The following is a 19,352-nucleotide window of genomic DNA, read 5'->3' as shown; positions in this document are numbered from 1 at the left end:
TCTAGTCCCGGTTGGGGCGCCAGATTCTGTCCCGGTTGCCCCTCTTCCAGTCCAGCTCTCTGCTGTGGCCCGAGAGTGCAGTGGAGGATGGCCCAAGTCCTTGGGCCCTGTGCCCGCATGGGAGACCAGGAGAAGCACCGGTTCCTGGCTTCGGATCATCACGGTGTGCCGGCCACAGCACGCTGGCCGCAGCAGCCATTGGAGGGTGAACCATCAGTAAAGGAAGACCTCTCTCCCTGTCTCTCTCTCTCTCACTGTCCACTCTGTCTGTCAAAAAAAAAAAAAAAAGACACTGTGGCAAAAATGTTCCACATGAAGGATCTCTGTGAGTGAGATCCCAGTGGAAAGAAGTGGCCATCAAAGAAGGAGGTACTTCTCTCTAAATGGAGGAGAGTACTTCTATTTTGCTTATGGCCTTGTCTAAATACTGACAGAGTTTGTGGACTCAAAAGGCTTCCATGGCCTAGGCAGCTCATATCAAGAGCCTCGGGTGATCACTGACATCATACATAAGAGTGTTAATTGTTAAATCAACAACAGGAGTCACTGTGCACATACTCCCTGTGCAGGACCTCTGTCCTCAATGAGTTGTATTATCAGGGTTAACTGTAAAACTTCTTCTCAAACAGTTTGTGAGTGTTTGTGTGTGTGTACAAACTGTTGAAATCTTTACTTAGTACAAAGTTGGTCTTCTGTGTACAAAGGTAACTGAAAATGAATCTCAATGGAGAACGGGACTGGGAAGGGCAGAGGGAGGAGGAGTGGCAGTGTGCGTGGGAGGGCAGGTACGGTGGGAAGAATCACTATATTCCTGAAGTTGTACCTATGAAATGTGTACCCTTAAAAAATTAATTAATTAAAAAGAAGGCAGCTGACTGCAAGGCAGCAGGAGAGTCCTCACAGAAACACCAACTCTGCCAGCACCTTGGCCTTGACCTTCAGCTTCCTTAACAGTGAGAAAATAAGCTCTTGTTTAAGCCACCTGTGCCCTGTATCTAGTCAAGGGAGCCCAAGCTGACTGACGCAACCCCTCACCTAGGCCTCACAGAAGCCTGCAGAGACCGCGGCCGACACAAACCACAATCGACCCTGACACAGCGTCCGTCCACATGGCGGCTCCCTCGCTCCCCATCCCCACATCACACAGGGGGATGTGCAGGTGCAGGGAGACCACAGCACTGCCCCAAGTCATTCCCTCTAATTGACGGAGCCCGGTGTCCGCTGCGGCCACCAGGCCCGGTGTCTTCCACATGCACACTGGGGCTCCAGTCCCCTGCAGGGAACCTTCTACGGCTCCACACTCCCGTACCCGCTCAGACCATGCACTGCTGTGATAGGAACGTGAACTGGACCCGGACGACCCAGACCCACCTGGGAGGGTCTTCTCTCTTTCTGGTTTAGCCTGGCCCGGGGGGGTTAGGGTTTGAACAAACAGGGGTCGCCTGCCCGAACTCCGGCAGGAGTCTAAATCCCCAAGTCTGAGGTTAGCAGCCAAGGGCTGACCGGCTGATGGGTTATGGCACAGGCCTGAGCCAATGGTGCTGTAGGGAGACGGGGGTCTCTGGGCAGCGGTTGGCCTGCAGTAGAGCCCCAGGGTCGCACCCTGGTGGCCTTGTAGAGAGACACAGGAACACAGAGGAAGACCACACCCCCACCCCACCCCTACTCCGATCCGCCACCAGACACCAGGCTGATGGGGCTGCCCGACCGTGGGCTCAGGAGGGAAACAAACCCTCTTCCCTCTTAGGTATTTCAGTTAGAGTAACGAGCAGCTCACGGACCAGGGGTCGTCCAAATGTGCCGCAGAAGGCCAGACGAGGAGTGGGGGCAGCTCTGTGGGCTGGCTGGTCTCTCGGGGGCAAGGACTCAACCCAAAGGGCCAGTGTGTAGCACCGGCATCCCATACCCGCACCACTGGCTCGAGTCCTGGCTGCTCCACATCCGATCCAGCTCTCTGCTAATCCACATGGGAAGGCAGAAGATGGCCCAAGTGCCTGGGCCCTTGCCCTCCACGTGGGAGACCCGGAAGAATCTTTCTCTCCCTCTCTGTAACTCCTTTCAAATAAATACATTGATTTAAAAAAAAAAAAAAAAAAAGACTCGATCCAAATGAACGGGCAGGCCGGCATCCCAATAAAACTTCTGTATGGATCAAACTGACATTTCCTACAAGAGCTGTGTTTCGAGAGGTTCTGTGGGCGCCTGAAGCTCCAGACAACACCAAGCCCCACATGTGCTACGCTTCTGCCTACATACACGCATCTGTGGCCAAGGTCTGATTTCTAAATTAGGCACAATAAGAGATTAATAACAACTAATATGAAAACAGGACAGCCCTAACAATATCTTGTAATAATGGGAGTTATCTAAAAACCCATGGACTGTTTCTGGAATTTTCCACCTAAGATCTTGGACCCTGGGCAATGACAAGCAGGGAAAGTGAAACCCACAGAGGAGGTGCCACGTTCTAACCATTTCAAAGGCATGAAACCCAGGGCAGGCGCTTCGGAGGGCCCGGGTTTCAGCCCTGGCTCCTCCCCCTCTGACTCCGGCTCCCTGCTCGGGCTCGCCCTGGGGGGCAGCAGGTGGTGTCTTGAACTCTGTGGTCCCTGCTGCCCACGGGTGGGGGTGGGGGGGCTGCCCTGAATTCTCAGCTCCCAGCTTCTTTCTGGCCTCAGCCCTGACTGCTGCAGGTATCTGGGGAGTGAAATCAGAAGGGAGGTGTGTGTGTGTGTGCACGCGCACACCCGTGTGTCCTTCTTCTCAAATACACAGATAATAAAACGTACAAGTTGTGCATTTCTGGAATTTTCCATGTAGTATTTCAGACTATGGGCCACCAAAGCCACAGAAAGCGACCCCACAGATGAAGGGCATCTGTAACTCTTTTTGTGTACACCTGTTTTTTTAATTATTGAAAGGCAGAGCTACAGAAGAGACAGAGGGAGGGAGGGAGAGACAGAGAGAGATCTTCCACCTGCTGGTCCACTCCCCGAACGGCCGCCAACAGCCAGGATCCAGGAGCTTCGTCTGGGTCTCCCACGTGGGTGGCAGGGGCCCAGGCCCTGGGGGCCGTCCTCTGCTGCCTTCCCAGGTGCATCAGTATGGAACTGGATGGGAAGTGGAGCAGCTGCGACTGGAACCGGCGCCCACGTGGGATGCCGGTGTTGCAGGCTCGTGGCAGCATAACCCACTGCGTCTCCGCACCGGCCCAGGAAGGAAAAGCCCTCCTAGGGTGAGGGCTAGGCTACAGTAGTCAGCCGGCCCCTGGGCAGATCAGAAACAACCCAGCAGGCGCAGGGAAAAAGCCACCACGCCACGCGCGGGCTTCGTTCTCGGGGAGCGCCGACTCCGTGTTCCTGGTTTGCCCCGATCCTTCCGCCTGGCTGCTCGCGTGGGAATGTGTGCCGCCTCCAAGCTCTCCAGGAACTCAGGAGCCAGAGCCAGGCTCCGGGCCGACCCAGCGCTTCTCTCGGCATCATAGCACCACGGACCCCTCTCTCTCCCTTTGAATGGCCTGCCTTTTGCTCTGTCTGCAAATCACATGGTCTCTCATCCACACAGGAAAACATCAAGGGTTTTTTTTTTTTTTTTTTTTTGTCCACACGCTCAGATCTGGCTGAGGAAGAGACAATGAAACAGAGAGAAATGGTCCGGCTCGGGCCACGCGCGCTGGCTCCTCAAAAGCGACCACGGCAGAGCAGAGCCAATCTTGTCAAAGCCCCCCCCCCGCCCCCCCCCACACCAGCGAGAGGAATAAAATGGGGCTTTGTCTGCTAACCACATCCCTTGGAAATGGCCAGCTAGACCGTCAGCTCACTTTTTAAAAACAGGTTTGCAGATGCTGGCTTTACAATTTAGACCGTGAGGAGCAAATGGTGCTGATCCACATGGGGCAATCTGGCAGCAAAGCGCGCACCTGAGCCCACCAGCCCCAGCCCCAGGGTAACAGGAGTGAACCTGCCCGGCAAACGCAGGGTGGCCGGCTCTTGTCTGTCCCTGTCACAACCACTCAACTCTGCAGGGAGATCGCTCAGACGGACATACAGGGGCGTGGCTGGATGCTAGTAAAACTTTATTGACAAACACAGGCAGTGGGCCAGACCTGGCCTGTGGGCCGGAGTCTGCCGACTTCTGCTGCAGCGTAACCGGAACTAAAATGCAAGGAGAAACCCACACAAGGGAAAGATGCGTTCCACGTGTTGAAACGGCAAGGGCGCAGGCTAAGGGAACGCCAAGGCCAAGGATGGCGTCTCACTTCCACGGAAACTCCGAGCGACACACTCCAGGGTAGGGTAGGCGGCGACACGCCTGCTAACACACCTGGGAAAGCAGGGGAAGACGGCCGAGTGCCTGGGCCTCTGCACCCACAGAAGAGACCAGGAAGAAGCTCCTGGCTTTGGATCAGATCAGTTGCAGCCGTAGTGGCCGTTTAGGGAGTGAACCAGCGGATGGAAGACCTCTCTCTCTGTCCCTCCCTCTCTCTCTAACTCTACATCTCAAATAAACAAATAAAATATTTTAAAAAACAATGATATTGCCGGGGGGTGGGGGGAGCCTTATTTGCTTATATGGGAACAGGGTCTTTTTTTTTTTTTTTTAAGTTTTTTTTTTGACAGGCAGAGTGGACAGTGAGAGAGAGAGAGACAGAGAGAAAGGTCTTCCTTTTGCCGTTGGTTCACCCTCCAATGGCCGCCGCGGCTGGCGCTGCGACCTGCACATCGCGCTGATCAGATGGCAGGAGCCAGGTGCTTATCCTGGTCTCCCATGGGGTGCAGGGCCCAAGGACTTGGGCCATCCTCCACTGCACTCCCTGGCCACAGCAGAGAGCTGGCCTGGAAGAGGGGCAACCGGGACAGGATCGGTGCCCCGACCAGGACTAGAACCCGGTGTGCCGGCGCCGCAAGGCGGAGGATTAGCCTAGTGAGCCGCGGCGCCGGCCGGGAACAGGGTCTTATCAGTCGAGAGATGCAGGCTGGGAGACACTAAGCTAATTTTTCATAAGTAAAGCATGCGCACCACACCCAATGGCTTCGCACAGAGAAAGGGCAGAAGGACCTGTACCCAGAAAGACGTCGCTGGGAGAACCTGATTATGGGCGATTTTTTTTTCTTTTTCTTCTAGCAAATCTGCATTTTTTCTAACCTTTTTGCAATGAATGTGCACTGGCAACAAGAAACCGTCGCTCATAAAACCAACCGAAGCCACTGAAAGCCACTATGAGGATGCAGCACGGGGGTGGGGCCCCTCCTGGGCCTCTGCCCCAGGGCAACACCTGGGGGACCAAGTACAAAGTCAAGTCCAGTGAGAGCTGAGGGCCCCCCCCCCCCCGTTCCTGACACCAAGAACCCCGAAGTCTCTCTGGCAGCGCAGACAGGAGGGAGGAAGGAGCAGTAGAACCCACGTGGCCTGACCCACCCAGGCACGCTGGCCACGCCCCTGGTCGTGGAATTTCTCCCATTTTCCAAATTTCCCGCTCACTCGTTTAATGGCGCGTGTGCAGCCTACAGAGATGGCGGTGGGCGAGGAAAGACACACACGCAGGTCCCGGTGAGCACGTGGCTAAGCCCTTGTGACCGCCCAGTGGCCAGCGTGACTCGTGGGCCGCGTCTCTGAGAGGTGCAAACTGAGGTCGAGGCGAGGGAACCTGTCACCCAGGGTCCCACAAGGAAGCGGCAGAGAGCGGATCTGAACCCGCATTTGGCTGACCCAGAACGGGAGCACCGGGCGCCCAACGTTCCGACTTCTGTGGCCTCTGATGCCAAGGCTGGGTCTCGCCAAGGCTCCCAGGAGACGCACCCGGGACTTGCATTTTTGCAAGTGTACACCAGGGGCATTTCGCCTGGCGGTGAACACGACGCTCTCGACCTATGCCAGAGGACCTGGGTTTCGGCACCCAGCTCCGGCTCCTGACCCTGGGAGGTGGCGACGCACGGCTCAAGTTAACTGGGTTCCTTGTCACCCACGGCTCCCAGCTTCAGCCCTGCCTGGCCTGTTGCAGGCATCTGGGGACGGAACACTCTCTCTCTCTTTCAAATATATGACAAAAAAATTTATTTTTTTTCCTCTAAACATACAGCAGCCTCCAGCAGGCATCTGAAAAGCCCCCGCAGCTGATAAAGAACTTGACAATGGGATGACAGTTCTCCGGAGAAAAATACGACTATTCCAAACAAACTCTGGCACAGGATTTGTGGAGCACAAACCCCACCTAACGAACAAAGCCTCGCCTGGCAGAGACCTCAGCCCCGGTCGGAATGAGGCAACCAAGGTTTCCTCTCCTCAATCACATGGTCCACCGAGGGCCGGCCGTGACCTTGGCTCAGTTCCTCCTCCTCCCCGGCCTGTGCGGGGCTCCATTCAGAGGCCCCTGACCACCCACCCCCACCCCTACCACTCACAGAGCCCCAGGCGTTGGGGGACACCCAACCCAGCTCTGAGTGGTGGAACACAAGGCAGAAGTACAGAGTGAGGCACAAGGCAACTTGACCTTGGTTGGCCGAGCCCCCATCGGGACCACCGGCTCCATCAGCTTACAGGTGCAGGCAGCCCAGCTCAGGGGCTCAGTTCTCACCCACGGGTTTACAGAGCAAGAGCCGAAGGGGAGGGGGGAAAAACAAACCTACCACTGACTGTTGTTTGAACTTCTGACACGCTCTGCTACGAACCCGCCCACCGCGGAGTCTGAAACGCCAAGCTGCGAGGTGGACGTCGTGGTGGGGACCAAAAAACAACTTAGCAACCACAGGTCCTTGGGAGGAATGAGGTTTATTTTCAGTGCTACTGAAGCCCCACAGGCCTGTGTGTTTACCTACAAAGTCCAGGGCTCCAGAAACCACCACAGACGCACCACCCCAGCCCTGGGCTCCAGGCGCCCGCCGCCAGGCCTTTCGCTTCGGCCACCAAACCAGGGCAGCCTGTCTCAAAGAAGCTTCTAGACCAAAAAAAAAAAAAAAAAAAAAAACCCGCCGTGGTGTTTCTTTGGTTGAGATTTATTGAATTTCCACCTTGAAATCAGTCGACTGCTGGCCAAGTACACTGAAGAAACTCAAGCCTTCAGAACAGGGTCTCAATTATCACCAATTAAAAAAAAAAAAACCCACTCTGGTTTTTTGGCAACTGCTGTGAAAGGCCCCCAGGCTACTTCGCTTAACAGGAAGCTTCAAGGCGAAGGGAAACTCCTCCTGGCATTCCCCACCCCCACACCCCAGCCACCTCTTCTGCACCCCTCAGCCGCAGCCATCAACCTGACCTGGCCCTCTCGCTACGTGGTGACCCTGTCATGGGCCACCCACCCCTGGATGACCTCAGCTGCACCAAGAGCCCGCGTCGACTCTGGCACCAGGACACAGGGCTCCCGGCTGACCCCATAAACCCCTGTCGGACCCACTGGGACCCTGGTGGCCTGAGCTCGCTTGCTATTTTACAAACGCTGCCCACAGGATACGCTTTGTCCAACAGTAGTTAACCCTTCTGCTTGGACCCCAGGATTAAAAAAAGAAAAAGGAAAAAAGAAATCCTTGTGATTCTAACCCACAGGATCGGGAAGCAGGCATCCTGGGCCAGCCTGGGAGAGGAGGGAGCCGGCATGACGGTGTTCTCTCATCTCCAGGGGAGAGGAGGGAGCCGGCATGACGGTGTTCTCTCATCTCCAGGGGAAGGCAACTTTAGCACAGTCCGCAGCCCCCGGGAGCCCGCAGGGCACGGGGGTCCTGCGTCAGAGACCACCTGTGGGGTGGGGGCTGGGGAGCTGCGTGCAGCTTGGCAAATGTTTTTCCACCCACCACGAGCTCGCGTCGACAGGGCAGATCGCTGGCTTTCTCGCAGGCATCAGGAGTGGAGGAACAGACACTCGGCGGCCGGGAGGGCGGGCTCCTGGGTCCGGGGCTGGGGCTCAGGAGCCGAACAGCCTGGGGAAAATCAAAGGAGAGAAAAAAAAGGGCAGTGAGGATCGGGAATACACTGCTCTAAATGTAACCGGTAGGGCCGGCTTTCCATGGACAATTCCGGGTTACTGACCGCTACTTCCAACTACTTAACACCAAGCCACAGACAGTCACAAACACACAAAAGCCTCCACGCCTGCCTGTCCACAGCCAAAGATCCAACCAACTGTGCACAGAAATTATTTGGAGAAAACAAAATACTGCGGTTGCACTGAATGTATACTCTTTGTTTTCCACTTGTCATCAGCCCCTAAACATTACGTGACACTACTCGCACCGTGTCAGTCATCGAGAGGTGGCAACCTTGCTCACGGGTCACACACAAAACAACCACCTCAAAAAGCAGCCGACTTGGGGCCGGTGCCATGGCGTAGCGGGTAAAGCCGCCACCTGCAGGGCCAGCATCCCATATGGGTGCCAGTTCAAGTCCTGGCTGTTCCTCTTCCGCTCCAGCTCTCTGCTGTGGCCTGGGAAGGCAGTGGAGGATGGCCCAAGTCCTTGGGCCCCTGCACCCGCGTGGGAGACCCGGATGGAGCTCCTGGCTCCTGGCTTCAGATCAGCACAGCTTCAGCCATTGCAGCCAATTAGGGAGCAAACCAGCGGATGGAAGACCTCTTTCTCTCTCTCTCTCTCCCTCTCTATAACTCTGCCTTTCAAATAAATAAATAAACCCTAGAAAAAACAAAATCAGCCGGCTGTAGACAGGTGGAATTTCAAGTCCCGCGGCTGCGGTGGACAGGGCCAGACCCCATAATTTTGTGGGCCTCACGCGGCCCACGTTCCCCACCCCTGTGCAATGCAAACACGACGCCATCCTGTGGAAGGCACTTGGGCATCCGTGCATCCTGGCTTCCAAGCTAGGCCTTGGAACCGAATCCCTAGGGACAAGAAGGGATGGCTGCACTTCCCGGGACCCTGCGACACAGCGGTCCACTTTCTGTTTCTGCAAGCTAGCGGGGACTTTCAAAAGGACCTCTGAATAAACAAAGGAAACAAAACAAAACAAAAAAATTACAGGCAACTTGTTGAAACAAATGTTGGAACGGCAAAGACCTGGAGTGAAGAGTTTGTAAGCCACGGACACAGCCCTACAGGGGAAAACCAGAGATCTGCTAGAATGATATAGATGGGAACGGCCCGTGTCACCTTTCTTTTTAATATACAGTTTATCTGAAAGGCAGAGGCAGAGAGAGAGAGAAAGAGGTCTTCCATCTGTTGGTTCATTCCCCAAATGGCCACAACAGCCACAGCTGGGCCCGCCCAAAGCCAGGAGCCAGGAGCTTCTCCTGGGTCTCCCACATGGGTGCAGGGGCCCAAGGACTTGGACCATCTTCCACTGCTTTCCCAGGCCATAGCAGAGAGCTGGATCAGAAGTGGAGCAGCCAGGACTCGAACCACAGCCCACATGAGATGCCAGCACTGCAGGCAGTAGCTTAACCCGCTAGGCCACAGCGCCGGCTCCCAGAATATAAACTCTGACAAGTCAGTCACAATTACCGTGTGAGCAGAGGATCCAAACAGACACGTCTCCAAAGCAGATGTACAAATGGCAGACATGCACCTTACAAGAGCTCAAGGGGCAGGCGCCGTGGGTTAAGCCGCTGCCCGTGACGTCAGCATCCCACAGCTCAAGTTCTGGCTGCCGCACTTCTGATCCAGCTCCCGGCTAATGTGCCTGGAAAGGCTGTGGAGAACGACCCAAGTGCTTGGGCCCCTGCCACCTGCGTGGGAGAACTTGATGGAACTCCTGGCTGCTGACTTTGGCCTGGCCCGGCCCAGCAGTTGTGGCCATTTGGGGAATGAACCAGCAGATGGAAGATCTCACTCTGCCTGTCTCTCCCTCTCTCTCTGTGCCTCTCCCTTTCAAATAAATATTTTTTAGAAAAATGTATCTATTTATTTGAAATTCAGAGTTACACAGAGAGAGGAGAGGCAGAGAGAGAGAGAGAGAGAGAGAGGTCTTCCATCTGCTGGTTTACTCCCCAGATGGCCGCAACAGCCGGAGGTGGGCCCATCTGAAGCCAGGAGCCAGGAGCTTCTCCCATGCAGAGGCAGGGGCCCAAGGACCTGGGCCATCTTCTACTGCTTTCCCAGGCCACAGCAGAGAGCTGGATTGGAAGTGGAGCAGCTGGGACTCGAACCGGCGTCTATATGAGATGCCGGCACTGCAGGTGGAGGCTTTACTTGCTATGCCACAGCGCTGGCCCCTCAAATAAATATTTAAAAAGAAAAGAACTTACTAGAGAATAAAAAAAAAAAAAAAAAAAAAAAAGACGTCCCCATGATTAAGCATCGGGGAAATGAAAATCAAAACCTTCACTAGAATGACTATAACAAAAACTACCGTTAGGTAAGCGCCGGCGAGCACAGGGAGACATCCCAACCCTCAACACGGCTGGTGCAGATTCAAATCCCGCAGCTGCTTTGGGAAACAGTCTGGGGGCTCCTCAGAAGGATAAACACAGTTACAGATGACCCAGCAAGTTCCTCCTGGGTATCCACACCTAACCCTAGGTCCACGCAAGCACACGCACGTGAAACATCGCCTCAGCGCTCCTTCTAACGGCCCCAAACGGGAAACCTCCACACTGCCCCCTGGTTGACAGCAGGTGACGGGGTGCCATCTGCAGAGTGCCACTCAGCCCCGGGCTCAAAGCCTGACGGCCTCAGGCCGACACCAAAAGGCCACAGAGGCCAAGACTCAGTGGCTGGGAAATGCCCGGGGCAGGCAGAGGCAGACAGGAAGCAGACCCGTGGGCTGCCAGGGTCTGGGGTAGAGGAGTGGGGGCGGGGGGCCTGACTGCTCATGGGGACGGGCTCTCCTTTTGGGGAGTGATGAGAATGTTCTGGAATGAGGCTGCACAACCCCATGGACAACAATGAAACGCTGACTTGTGAGCGCAGACTCCCACTGTACTCGGAAGGCCCTCTCTGTGCCCTGACGTCTTCGTTTTCTTCCTGGCTTCTCCTCTCAATATTTTATGATGAAAAATTACAACACACCGAAGAGCTAGAGGAACGGTTTCACGCACACCGGCAGGTACTTGCACTACCCACATTCTGCAATGAACTCTCTGCTGTACTGGGTAATCTATCAAATTATACATCCAACACACTTTTGACGTTTCAGAAATAAGTTACATGTAATACCACTGCTGCTCCCTAAACACTCAGGGACGGTTCTCCCTGTATTCCTCACATTTTCCACAACTTCTTAGAATTTGCAAAGCAGCCTGCCTCGAACCCTATGGGGGCAGGTGCAGGCAGCGCTGAATCATGGCCCAGACGCTGCCAACGTGCTCAGCACCTGTGCGCGATCACCACCGTGGACCGTCCAGAGCAGACCCTTCCAATGCCCTCACTGAACAGTGCCTCCGTGCCACGCTCACCCAGCAGCTATCCCCAGCCGGGGTCAGACGGTGCCTACAGCACACCTGGCCTTCCTCCCTTTACAAACGTTTCTCCGAGAGGACAAGAATTCTCCGGCATACCGGCGGTGATGTGACAGCTGGTCACGCAGGCGGTCCTTCAAGCTACCTGACCCCTCCCTGCTCCTGGGATATTTAGGTGATTTCCAGTATCCTAACACCCTGGAAAAGCCAGACGCTAAGAGGATTTTCCTTCACCCATCACCCCCGTTGCAGAAGCCAGCCCAGCTGCGGGTGGGCAAGGGTCACAGAGAAACAGGCCGTGCAGGCCAGGCAGCCGCCGTCACAATCGCGGCTTCTTCACTCCAGCATGGCCAGCAAGCAGCCAACAAGGGCGTGGCTCCATGGCGATAAAACTTCACGCACAAAACACAGGCAAAGCGAGCAGGTCTGGCCCACAGGGGCCGTGGTTTGCTGACCCCTAAGCTAAATGGTTGTGCTGGAATCAAACACTCCCAGCCACACCTGACCCGGGTGACACAGCGTAGGCCAATCAGACTCTGCTCTCAGGAGACGCAGTCAGGATCCTGAGCTACTGGGGAGGCTTCCCTGGGAGAACCGAGCTGGGAAGTCACTCAGCCTCGGGCTGCCGCCCTGGTCACAGCCAACAGAAGTGGGTCGGACGAGGAGGGCAAAGAGGAGGCACAGAAAACATAACAAGGAAATCACGCCCAGTTCTTCTGGCCCCAGGGCCTTTGCACCTGCTACGTCTGCGCTGCCACACTTTCCTCCAGCTCTACAGGCAGCACCTTCTCCAAGAAGTCTCTCTCTGACCGACCTGGAAACCAGGAGCCCCCTCCCACTGTCGTCTCACAACCAACTGCTCCCTATCTGTGCTGGGTTTTTCTCCATGTCCCAGCTGTTAACACAGTGTCCTGCCCGGGGTGAGGAACCACGCCGTGTTCTCGGCCTCAGCCATAATCCAAGCGCACCGCCCAGGATGGACAACTGGGAATGAGCAGAGACCCAGAGACAAAAGGCTGGCGTGGTCCCGCGACACGAGTCTGCTCTGGGTGAGCCCCAGTCACACTTCCCACAGCGTCGGCCAATTCCCCGACCCCTTCCGGAGTCGGTCACGGGGCTGCCTGGCCACCAGCACACCTTGAAAAGGGTGCTCCAGGAACACAGCCCAGCCCTCAGCCCGCCTCTGGGCCACTCGGCGAAACGCCCCTGCCCAGCCTGTAGGGGCTGACACTAGGACTGCCCGGCGACTCGTCTCAGTCGCTCAGGACAGCTGACTCTCCCTCCTCCTCCTTTCTGGGGGAAGCCCCTGGTCCCTTCTAGCATTTTCCCCGAGGTCCTTTAACTTCTGGGCATAGGCACAGAAGCAGAGATACAGTCCGAGGACATTTCTGGGGACTTCCAGGGAGGGTGGGGCAGGATCCCACAGCTCACCCGACACTCTAGATAAATATTCTCCGCCTTGACAGATGCCAAGCGCGCACGCACGCAGTCCGGCACAGCCGGCCAGGGCTGCCAGGTGCAGCTGGGACTCGGGAGAACAATGCGTCCCAGGGGAGACTGCAGCCTGGCCCCCGGGGGAACTCATCATGCGGTCCACGCCCCAGGGCCCCCAGAGGCCTCTCACGCGTGCAGAGTTCCCATTTGGCAAGCGCACAGCATATAGACTGAAGGGACAGGGACGCAGTAGGCCCACTGGGTGGGCGGTCGCCCTGGGCAACGGCCCTGAGGCGGGGACACTCACAGGATCATGCAGAACATCATGAAGATATTCCACAGGGCGATGAAGATGCGGAAGTAGCGCAGGCTCAGCAGGAACTCCCGGATGTTGTCACCTGGAAAATCAGAACGCAGGCTTACACCACAGCTGCGGGGCTCTCGGTGGCTTTGCCCGCCGGTGACGACAGCTGCGGCCTCCCCTCTGGGCCCCCATCCTTGGCAAGCAGGCTGCGCCAGCCACTGGCCACTGCCGTGAGAGCACCAAGCCCCATGGCCGCCTCTGATTGGCTCAGGGAGGGGTGTGTGACCCACGTCCCAATAGCAGCCTGCCCTGGGACTTCTGCTCTAACTACTGGGAAGCTCAGTGCTCTAGGGCAGGGAATCAGTGAATTACAGACCTGTGTGGCCCGTCTGCTAGGAAAGGCTGTTGGGGGGGGGGGGGAGGGAGAGAGGGAGAGAGATAGCGATAGTAATTTTAACATTTATTAATATGGCCGGCACTGTGGCATAGTAGGTTAAGCCTTCGCCTATGGTGCCTGCATCCCATAAAGGTCCTGGTCCAAGTCCCAGCTGCTCCACTTCCAATCCAGCTCCCTGCTACGGCCTGGGAAAGCAGTGGAAGCTGTCTGTAACTCTGCCTCTCAAGTAAATAAATAAATCTCATAAAAAAAATTTATTTATTTGGAAGATAGTGTTACTGGGAGAGGAAGAGACAGAGGGAGAAAAATCTTCTATCCACTGGGTCACTCCCCAAATGGCTGCAATGGCTGGGACTGGGTCAGGCCAAAGCCAGGAGCCAGGAGCTTCCTCTGGGTCTCCCACACTGGTGCAGGGGCCCAAGCACGTGGGCCGTCCTCCACTGCTCTCCCACACTCATTAGCAGGACTCCCACTGGCGTACTGATAACAGATGCTGGCTTCATAGGCGGCAGCTTAACCTGCTGTGCCACACCACTGCCCCAACCTTTTAGACTTTTTAGGGGGGAGAATGAAAAGAATATTTCACCAGACACAAAATTCAACTTTCAGGGTCTGGGAGGCAACGTTGTGCCCAGATAAAGCCACCACCTGCGATGCCGGCATGCCATACGGGCACCAGCTTGTGTCCCTGCTGTTCCACTTCTGATCTAGCTCCTTGCTAATGGTCTGGGAAAAGCAGCAGAACATGGCCCGAGACTTTGGGCTCCTGCACCCACATGGGAGACCCGGAAGAAGCTCCTGGCTCCTGGTTTCAGCCTGGCCCAGCTCTGGCCATTGCGGCAATCTGGGGAGTGAACCTCCTCTCTCCCCCTCTGCAACTCTTTCAAAATAAATAAATCTTACAAAGATGAAAAACTTCAGCGTCTCTGAATAAAGTTTTATTGGCACACAGCCACGCCCACTCATTTACATACCATCTCAGGTTACTTTTGCAGGACAAAGGCAGGGTTAGGTTTCGGGGCCAGGCACTCAGAGCCTCAAATGTTTACCAGGAAGCCCACATCCACCCCTGCCCTGGGGTCGCCTTGGCTAAACAGTCACCCTGAGAGCTGAGAGCACGAGAGTCAGACGCTACAGGGCTGGTTTGAGACTCTCTGGGCCTCTGGAGTGGAAAGAAGACCAGGTGCAGAGGAGGTGATGGACAAGGGTGCAACCCAAAGTGCTGCCTGCAGAGTGTGGAGCTCAGACACAGCAGGCGGGCGAGGCTCGCCGCCCTCAGGACACAGCTTCCGCGGGTCTGGGGTCGCTGTGCTCAGCACAGCCCATGCTCAGCGCAGACCCAACACAGGCTGGAAACAGTAAGAGATGAGGCTAAGGGCTGGCGATGTGGTGCCGAGGGTTAAGCCACCGCTCGCGATGCTGGCATCCCACATGGGTGCCAGTTTGAGACTTGGTTGCTCCACTTCTCATCCAGCTCCCTGCTACTGCGCCTGGGAAAGCAGCAGAGGATGGCCCAAGTGCTTGGGCCCCTGCACCCATGTGGGAGACCCAGAGGAAGCTCCTGGCTCCTGGCTTTGGCCTGGCTCTGCCCTGCTGCAGCCACTGAGGGAGTGGCCATCTCCCTCTCTGTCTCTCCTTTTTTCTTTCTGTAACAGTCTTTCAAATAAATAAACCCAGAAACAAAACTAAGAGGGTTAAAAGTGGTTGAAACAAGTGCATTCTTAAAAAATAAAAACATAAACACAAGAGAGATGAGTCTGCACCAGGAAGTTTGAGGGGTAGTGCTCAGCCGAGACCCCTCCCCAAATGTCAGGATCATGGGCACACATGGCCTCTGCCACCATCAACAGGTGCCAACCGGAAGTTCCTGGCTTCAGGCAGTAGCTCAGGGGTACAGGGAGGTCCTAGCCAGGTGTCCCTGCCCCTAGGAGCTCCACAGGGGGGACAGACACTACATGCAGAACCACACATGTGGCTACCCACTGTGATGGCCGCTACAGTGGGCGGGTCCAGGTGTTCTGGGAACACGTGCTGGGGAGACCTGGCCTAGTATGGGCCTGGGTCGAGAACGGGGATCAGAGGCTTCCGTGAGGAAGCCCGCGAGCTCTGGCCTCAAATGCAGGCAGGAGCTGACGGTGGCCCCAGTCTGGCTGTGCCCCTGCGGGCAGGTGCCTAGGGCTAGTCCCTGGTCAGCCAGGCAAAGAGGGCAGAGGACAGGAACAGCTATGCGTGCAAGCAGCAGGCACAGGGTCCTGGCTGGCAGGAGCATGCAGGGGAAGCCAATCGCACTGGAAAGCAGCAGATGCCAGAGTGCACAATCAAGCTCCTGATTGGGGGGCACGGCTGCCTTTCCTGGTGCTCCCGCCCCTTCCGAGCCCTTGTGCCCAATCGCCCACCGGAGGCGGACGTACTGCCTTCCACAGAGTGGCCCAGCAGTGTGTGTGGCTGCTGAATGAGACACACGCACGGACGCGTGGCGGGATGGTGACTAAGACAGCCTCTGGGGTAAAGCCCAGGGGCCGCGGCAGTGTTCAGCGCGGTGGGACGCCTGCACCCCACCCTGGAGTGCCTGCTTCCGGCCCCAGCTCCCTGCTAACGCACACCCTCGAATGCCGCAGTGAAGGCTCAAGCCCTTGGTCCCTTGCCACATGCGTGGGAGACCCAGGCTGGCCCAGCTCTGGCTGATGCAGGCATTTGGGGAACAAACAAGCAGATAGGAAACCTCTCACTCTCTCTCTCTCTCTCTCTCAAATAAAAGTCAAAAAATGGACTTTGGCACAGTGGGTAAAGCCACCACCTGCGGCGCCAGCATCCCAGCTCCACTTCCGAGCCAGCTCCCTGCTATGGCCTGGGAAAGCAGTAGGAGATGGCCCAAGTCCTTGGGCCTCTGCACCCGCATGGGAGACCCAGAGGAAGCTCCTGGCTCCTGGTTTCGGACTGGTCCAGCTCCAACCTTGTGGCTAATTGGGGAGTGAACCAGCGGATGGAAGACCTCTCTCCTGGCTTCAGCCTGGCCTGGCCCTGGCTGTTGCAGCCATTTGGGGGAATGAACCAGCAGAAGGAGGATCCCTCTTCCTGTTTCTCCGCCTTTCAAATAAATCTCTCTTTTTTAAAGATTTATGTATTTATTTGAAAGGCAGAGCTACAGAGAAGCAGAGGCAGAGAGAGAAAGTCTTCCATCCGCTGGTTCACTCCCTAAACGGCTGCAACAGCCAGAGCTGGGCTGATCTGAAACCAGGAGCCAGAAGCCTGCTCCCGGTCTCCCATGTGAGTGCAGAGACCCAAGCTCTTAGGCCATCTTCCACTGCCTTCCCAGGCCACAGCAGAGAGCTGGATAGAAGTGGAGCAGCCAGGACTCAAACCAACGCCCATATGGGATGTTGGCATTGCAGGTGGCGGCTCTACCTGCTACACCACAACACCAGTCCCTCAAATAAACCTTTAGGGAGAAAAAAAAAAAACCCTGCTTCTCAGGGTTCTGTCTCCGTGCGATGCTCTATCATGCCCCCTGCTCCCAGGGTCTTCCCTGCACAGAGCCCAGCTCAAGCACAAACCCCATCGCCATCGCCCCGTCAGTGCCAGCAGCACCCACGCCACCTCCCTCACCGTCTGTCCCTTGTTCCAGAACTGTCCGTCTCACTCTCCCCACGGTGAGCCCCACAAGGCAGGCACTGCCGTCTGTCTTGTTCCCTGCTGAGTCCCAGCAGCCCACACAGTGGCCAGTGTGCAGCAGGCGCTCAGTAAATACTCAGTAGATGGATACAAAGTCACACACAGGCTTCCCTGGATCCCACAAAGTGTCTCGTCAGTCAACGCAGCAGGAAGTATCAACTCGGATGCCTCCAAGGGCCAGGAAGGGGAGAGGACGAAAACATGAAGTGGACGGCGTGGGCTCGGTGGTGCGGCTGCTTGTGACACCAGCATCCTCTGCCAGACGACTGCTCAGGGTCCCGGCTGCTCCACTTCTGACTCAGCCCCCTGCTATCACGCCTGGCAAGGTGGCAGATGGCCCAAGTCCTTGGATCCTTGCACCCGCGTCGGAGACCCAGATGGAGCTCCTGGCCCCTGGCTTCAGCCTGGCCTAGCCCTGGCTGTCTGTAGCCATTTGGGGAGTGAACTAGCAGATGGACGCTTTCTGTCTGTCTGTCTCTCTCTCTCTCCCTACCTCTCTGTCATTCTGCCTTTCAAACAAACAAGAAAAAAATTTTTTAATAACGTTAAGGATTTGAGGCTGGAATGAGGCTTCTCAACCCACTCAATTGGCACCAATAGCCCTCTTCAAAAAATGTTTAAAAGGCTTATTTATTTATTTGAAAGGCAGTTACAGAGAGAGAGAGAGAGAGATCTTCCGTCTGCTGGTTCACTCCCCAAATGGCCCCAACGGCCAGAGCTGAGCTGATCCTAAGTCAGGAGCCAGCAGCTCCATCCGGGTCTCCCACGCAGGTGCAGGGTCCCAAGCACATGGGCCATCGCCTGCTGCTTTCCCAGGTCATAGCAGAGAGCTGGATGGGAAGTGGAGCAGCCAGGACTCGAACCAGCGCCCATATGGGATGCCGCCACTGCAGGCCACGGCTTAACCCGCTGCGCCTCTCAAATTCTAAGTCGCAGAATGTTCCAAATTTCTCAAGAAAAACCAGGTCATGTGAGTTTTTTAGGCAAAAATCCCCTTACTAAAAAGCTAGCACGGGCGTCTGACTCAAAGGCAAAACCAAACGGAAGGCAGCTCCGCAGCATCCCGAGAGCAAGCGGCGACCTGCTTGGTCCCCAGGAGGCCTCTCCTCCTTCCCCGAGCTCACCGGCAATGGCAAGGGCCGGGCATTGCGGGAAGAGACCACGGCACCCACACAAAAAAATTGCAACCTTGGGGGTGCTGACTCAGCACGGAGGTCCAGCGGGAGGAGAGGGGCGATTTCACCCACCAAGGCCTACCACCCACCGCTCACCCTTGCTTCGTGGTCACCCAGCGCCGGAGCAACCCCTCCCCCTCCCCAGCCCAGGGCCCGGGAGAGGCGGCCTCACCTGTGCTGGGGTCCCTCGACTCCTCCGCGAAGCCCTGCGTGTCCCTCTTCTTCCTACAGACGGGAGCAGACAGCAGCCGCTGGGGACGGGGCACCCCAGCCCTCACCTCGTCGCGGGCCCAGGCTGTGCGACCCCGGGCGGTCCAACGCCCCCACCACTCCCGGCTCACCCCCTGCCCTGCCCTGCCCGTCACAGCCCGGTCTGCAGCCATTGACAAGGTGGACAAGGGCGCCTCCAGGTCTCCGGGCGTGGCCCTGAGGCTTTAAACAGTCCAGGAGTGTCGCAGAGGATGGCACAGGGGACAAACCGGAATGCAGGCGCGGTGGGAGGGCATTGGGGGCGGGGCCACGCCTGCGGGGGCGGGGCCCTGGAGAGGCGGGGCCTGCGGGGCGGCGCCACGCCTGCGGGGGCGGGGCCGCGAGGTCCCCGGGTGTCAGCCGCAGTCCGGCGCGGCCTACTCACAGTTTAAAGTTGAGCACCGCTCCGGCGTTCATCAGCAGCGTCCTGCAGAGCGACAGTTAAGTTACCAAGGCTGCCCCAGCCCCGTCTGGCTCTCTCTCTCTCTCCCTCAGTCCCTGGTTCCCCCCCGACCCCCAATTACCCGAACAGCAGGATGTCTCCGATCATCGTTACGGCCAACGCGTCCGTCAGAACCGGAAGCGGAAGCCCCCGAGAGCGCGTGTGTGAGGGGCGGGGGCGGGGGAGGGAAAGGAGGCCAAGCTGGCCAATCCAGAAGCGACACTGATGAGGGCTGGACCAATTGAAGGCTATGATGGGCAGAGTCCCGCCCCCTCAGGGGAGGAGCGCGTCACTCCTCTCTGAAGAGGCCCGGAGCGTCAGGGAGGGGAGGGGTGGGGCCA

At 56.8% G+C, this 19,352-nt stretch overlaps 1 protein-coding gene across 1 annotated transcript; it reads right to left on the bottom strand.

Moving 5' to 3' along the window:
* Positions 1-6,974: 6,974 nt before the first annotated feature.
* SMIM7 (small integral membrane protein 7) lies at positions 6,975-19,167 on the bottom strand. Its single transcript, XM_062179458.1, has 5 exons — positions 19,094-19,167; positions 18,955-18,996; positions 18,493-18,545; positions 13,080-13,170; positions 6,975-7,910 (listed from the first exon to the last, which is right to left on the bottom strand). The coding sequence occupies exons 1-5, from the start codon at positions 19,117-19,119 to the stop codon at positions 7,895-7,897; spliced, it is 228 nt and encodes a 75-aa protein (XP_062035442.1). The 5' UTR covers positions 19,120-19,167; the 3' UTR covers positions 6,975-7,894.
* Between the last annotated feature and the right edge of the window lie 185 nt (positions 19,168-19,352).

The sequence above is a fragment of the Lepus europaeus genome, chromosome 20 (assembly GCF_033115175.1).
Source record: "Lepus europaeus isolate LE1 chromosome 20, mLepTim1.pri, whole genome shotgun sequence".
Taxonomy (NCBI): domain Eukaryota; kingdom Metazoa; phylum Chordata; class Mammalia; order Lagomorpha; family Leporidae; genus Lepus; species Lepus europaeus.
The sequence above is the reverse complement of the archived record's forward strand: the minus strand, read 5'-3'. Positions and strand labels throughout refer to the sequence as shown.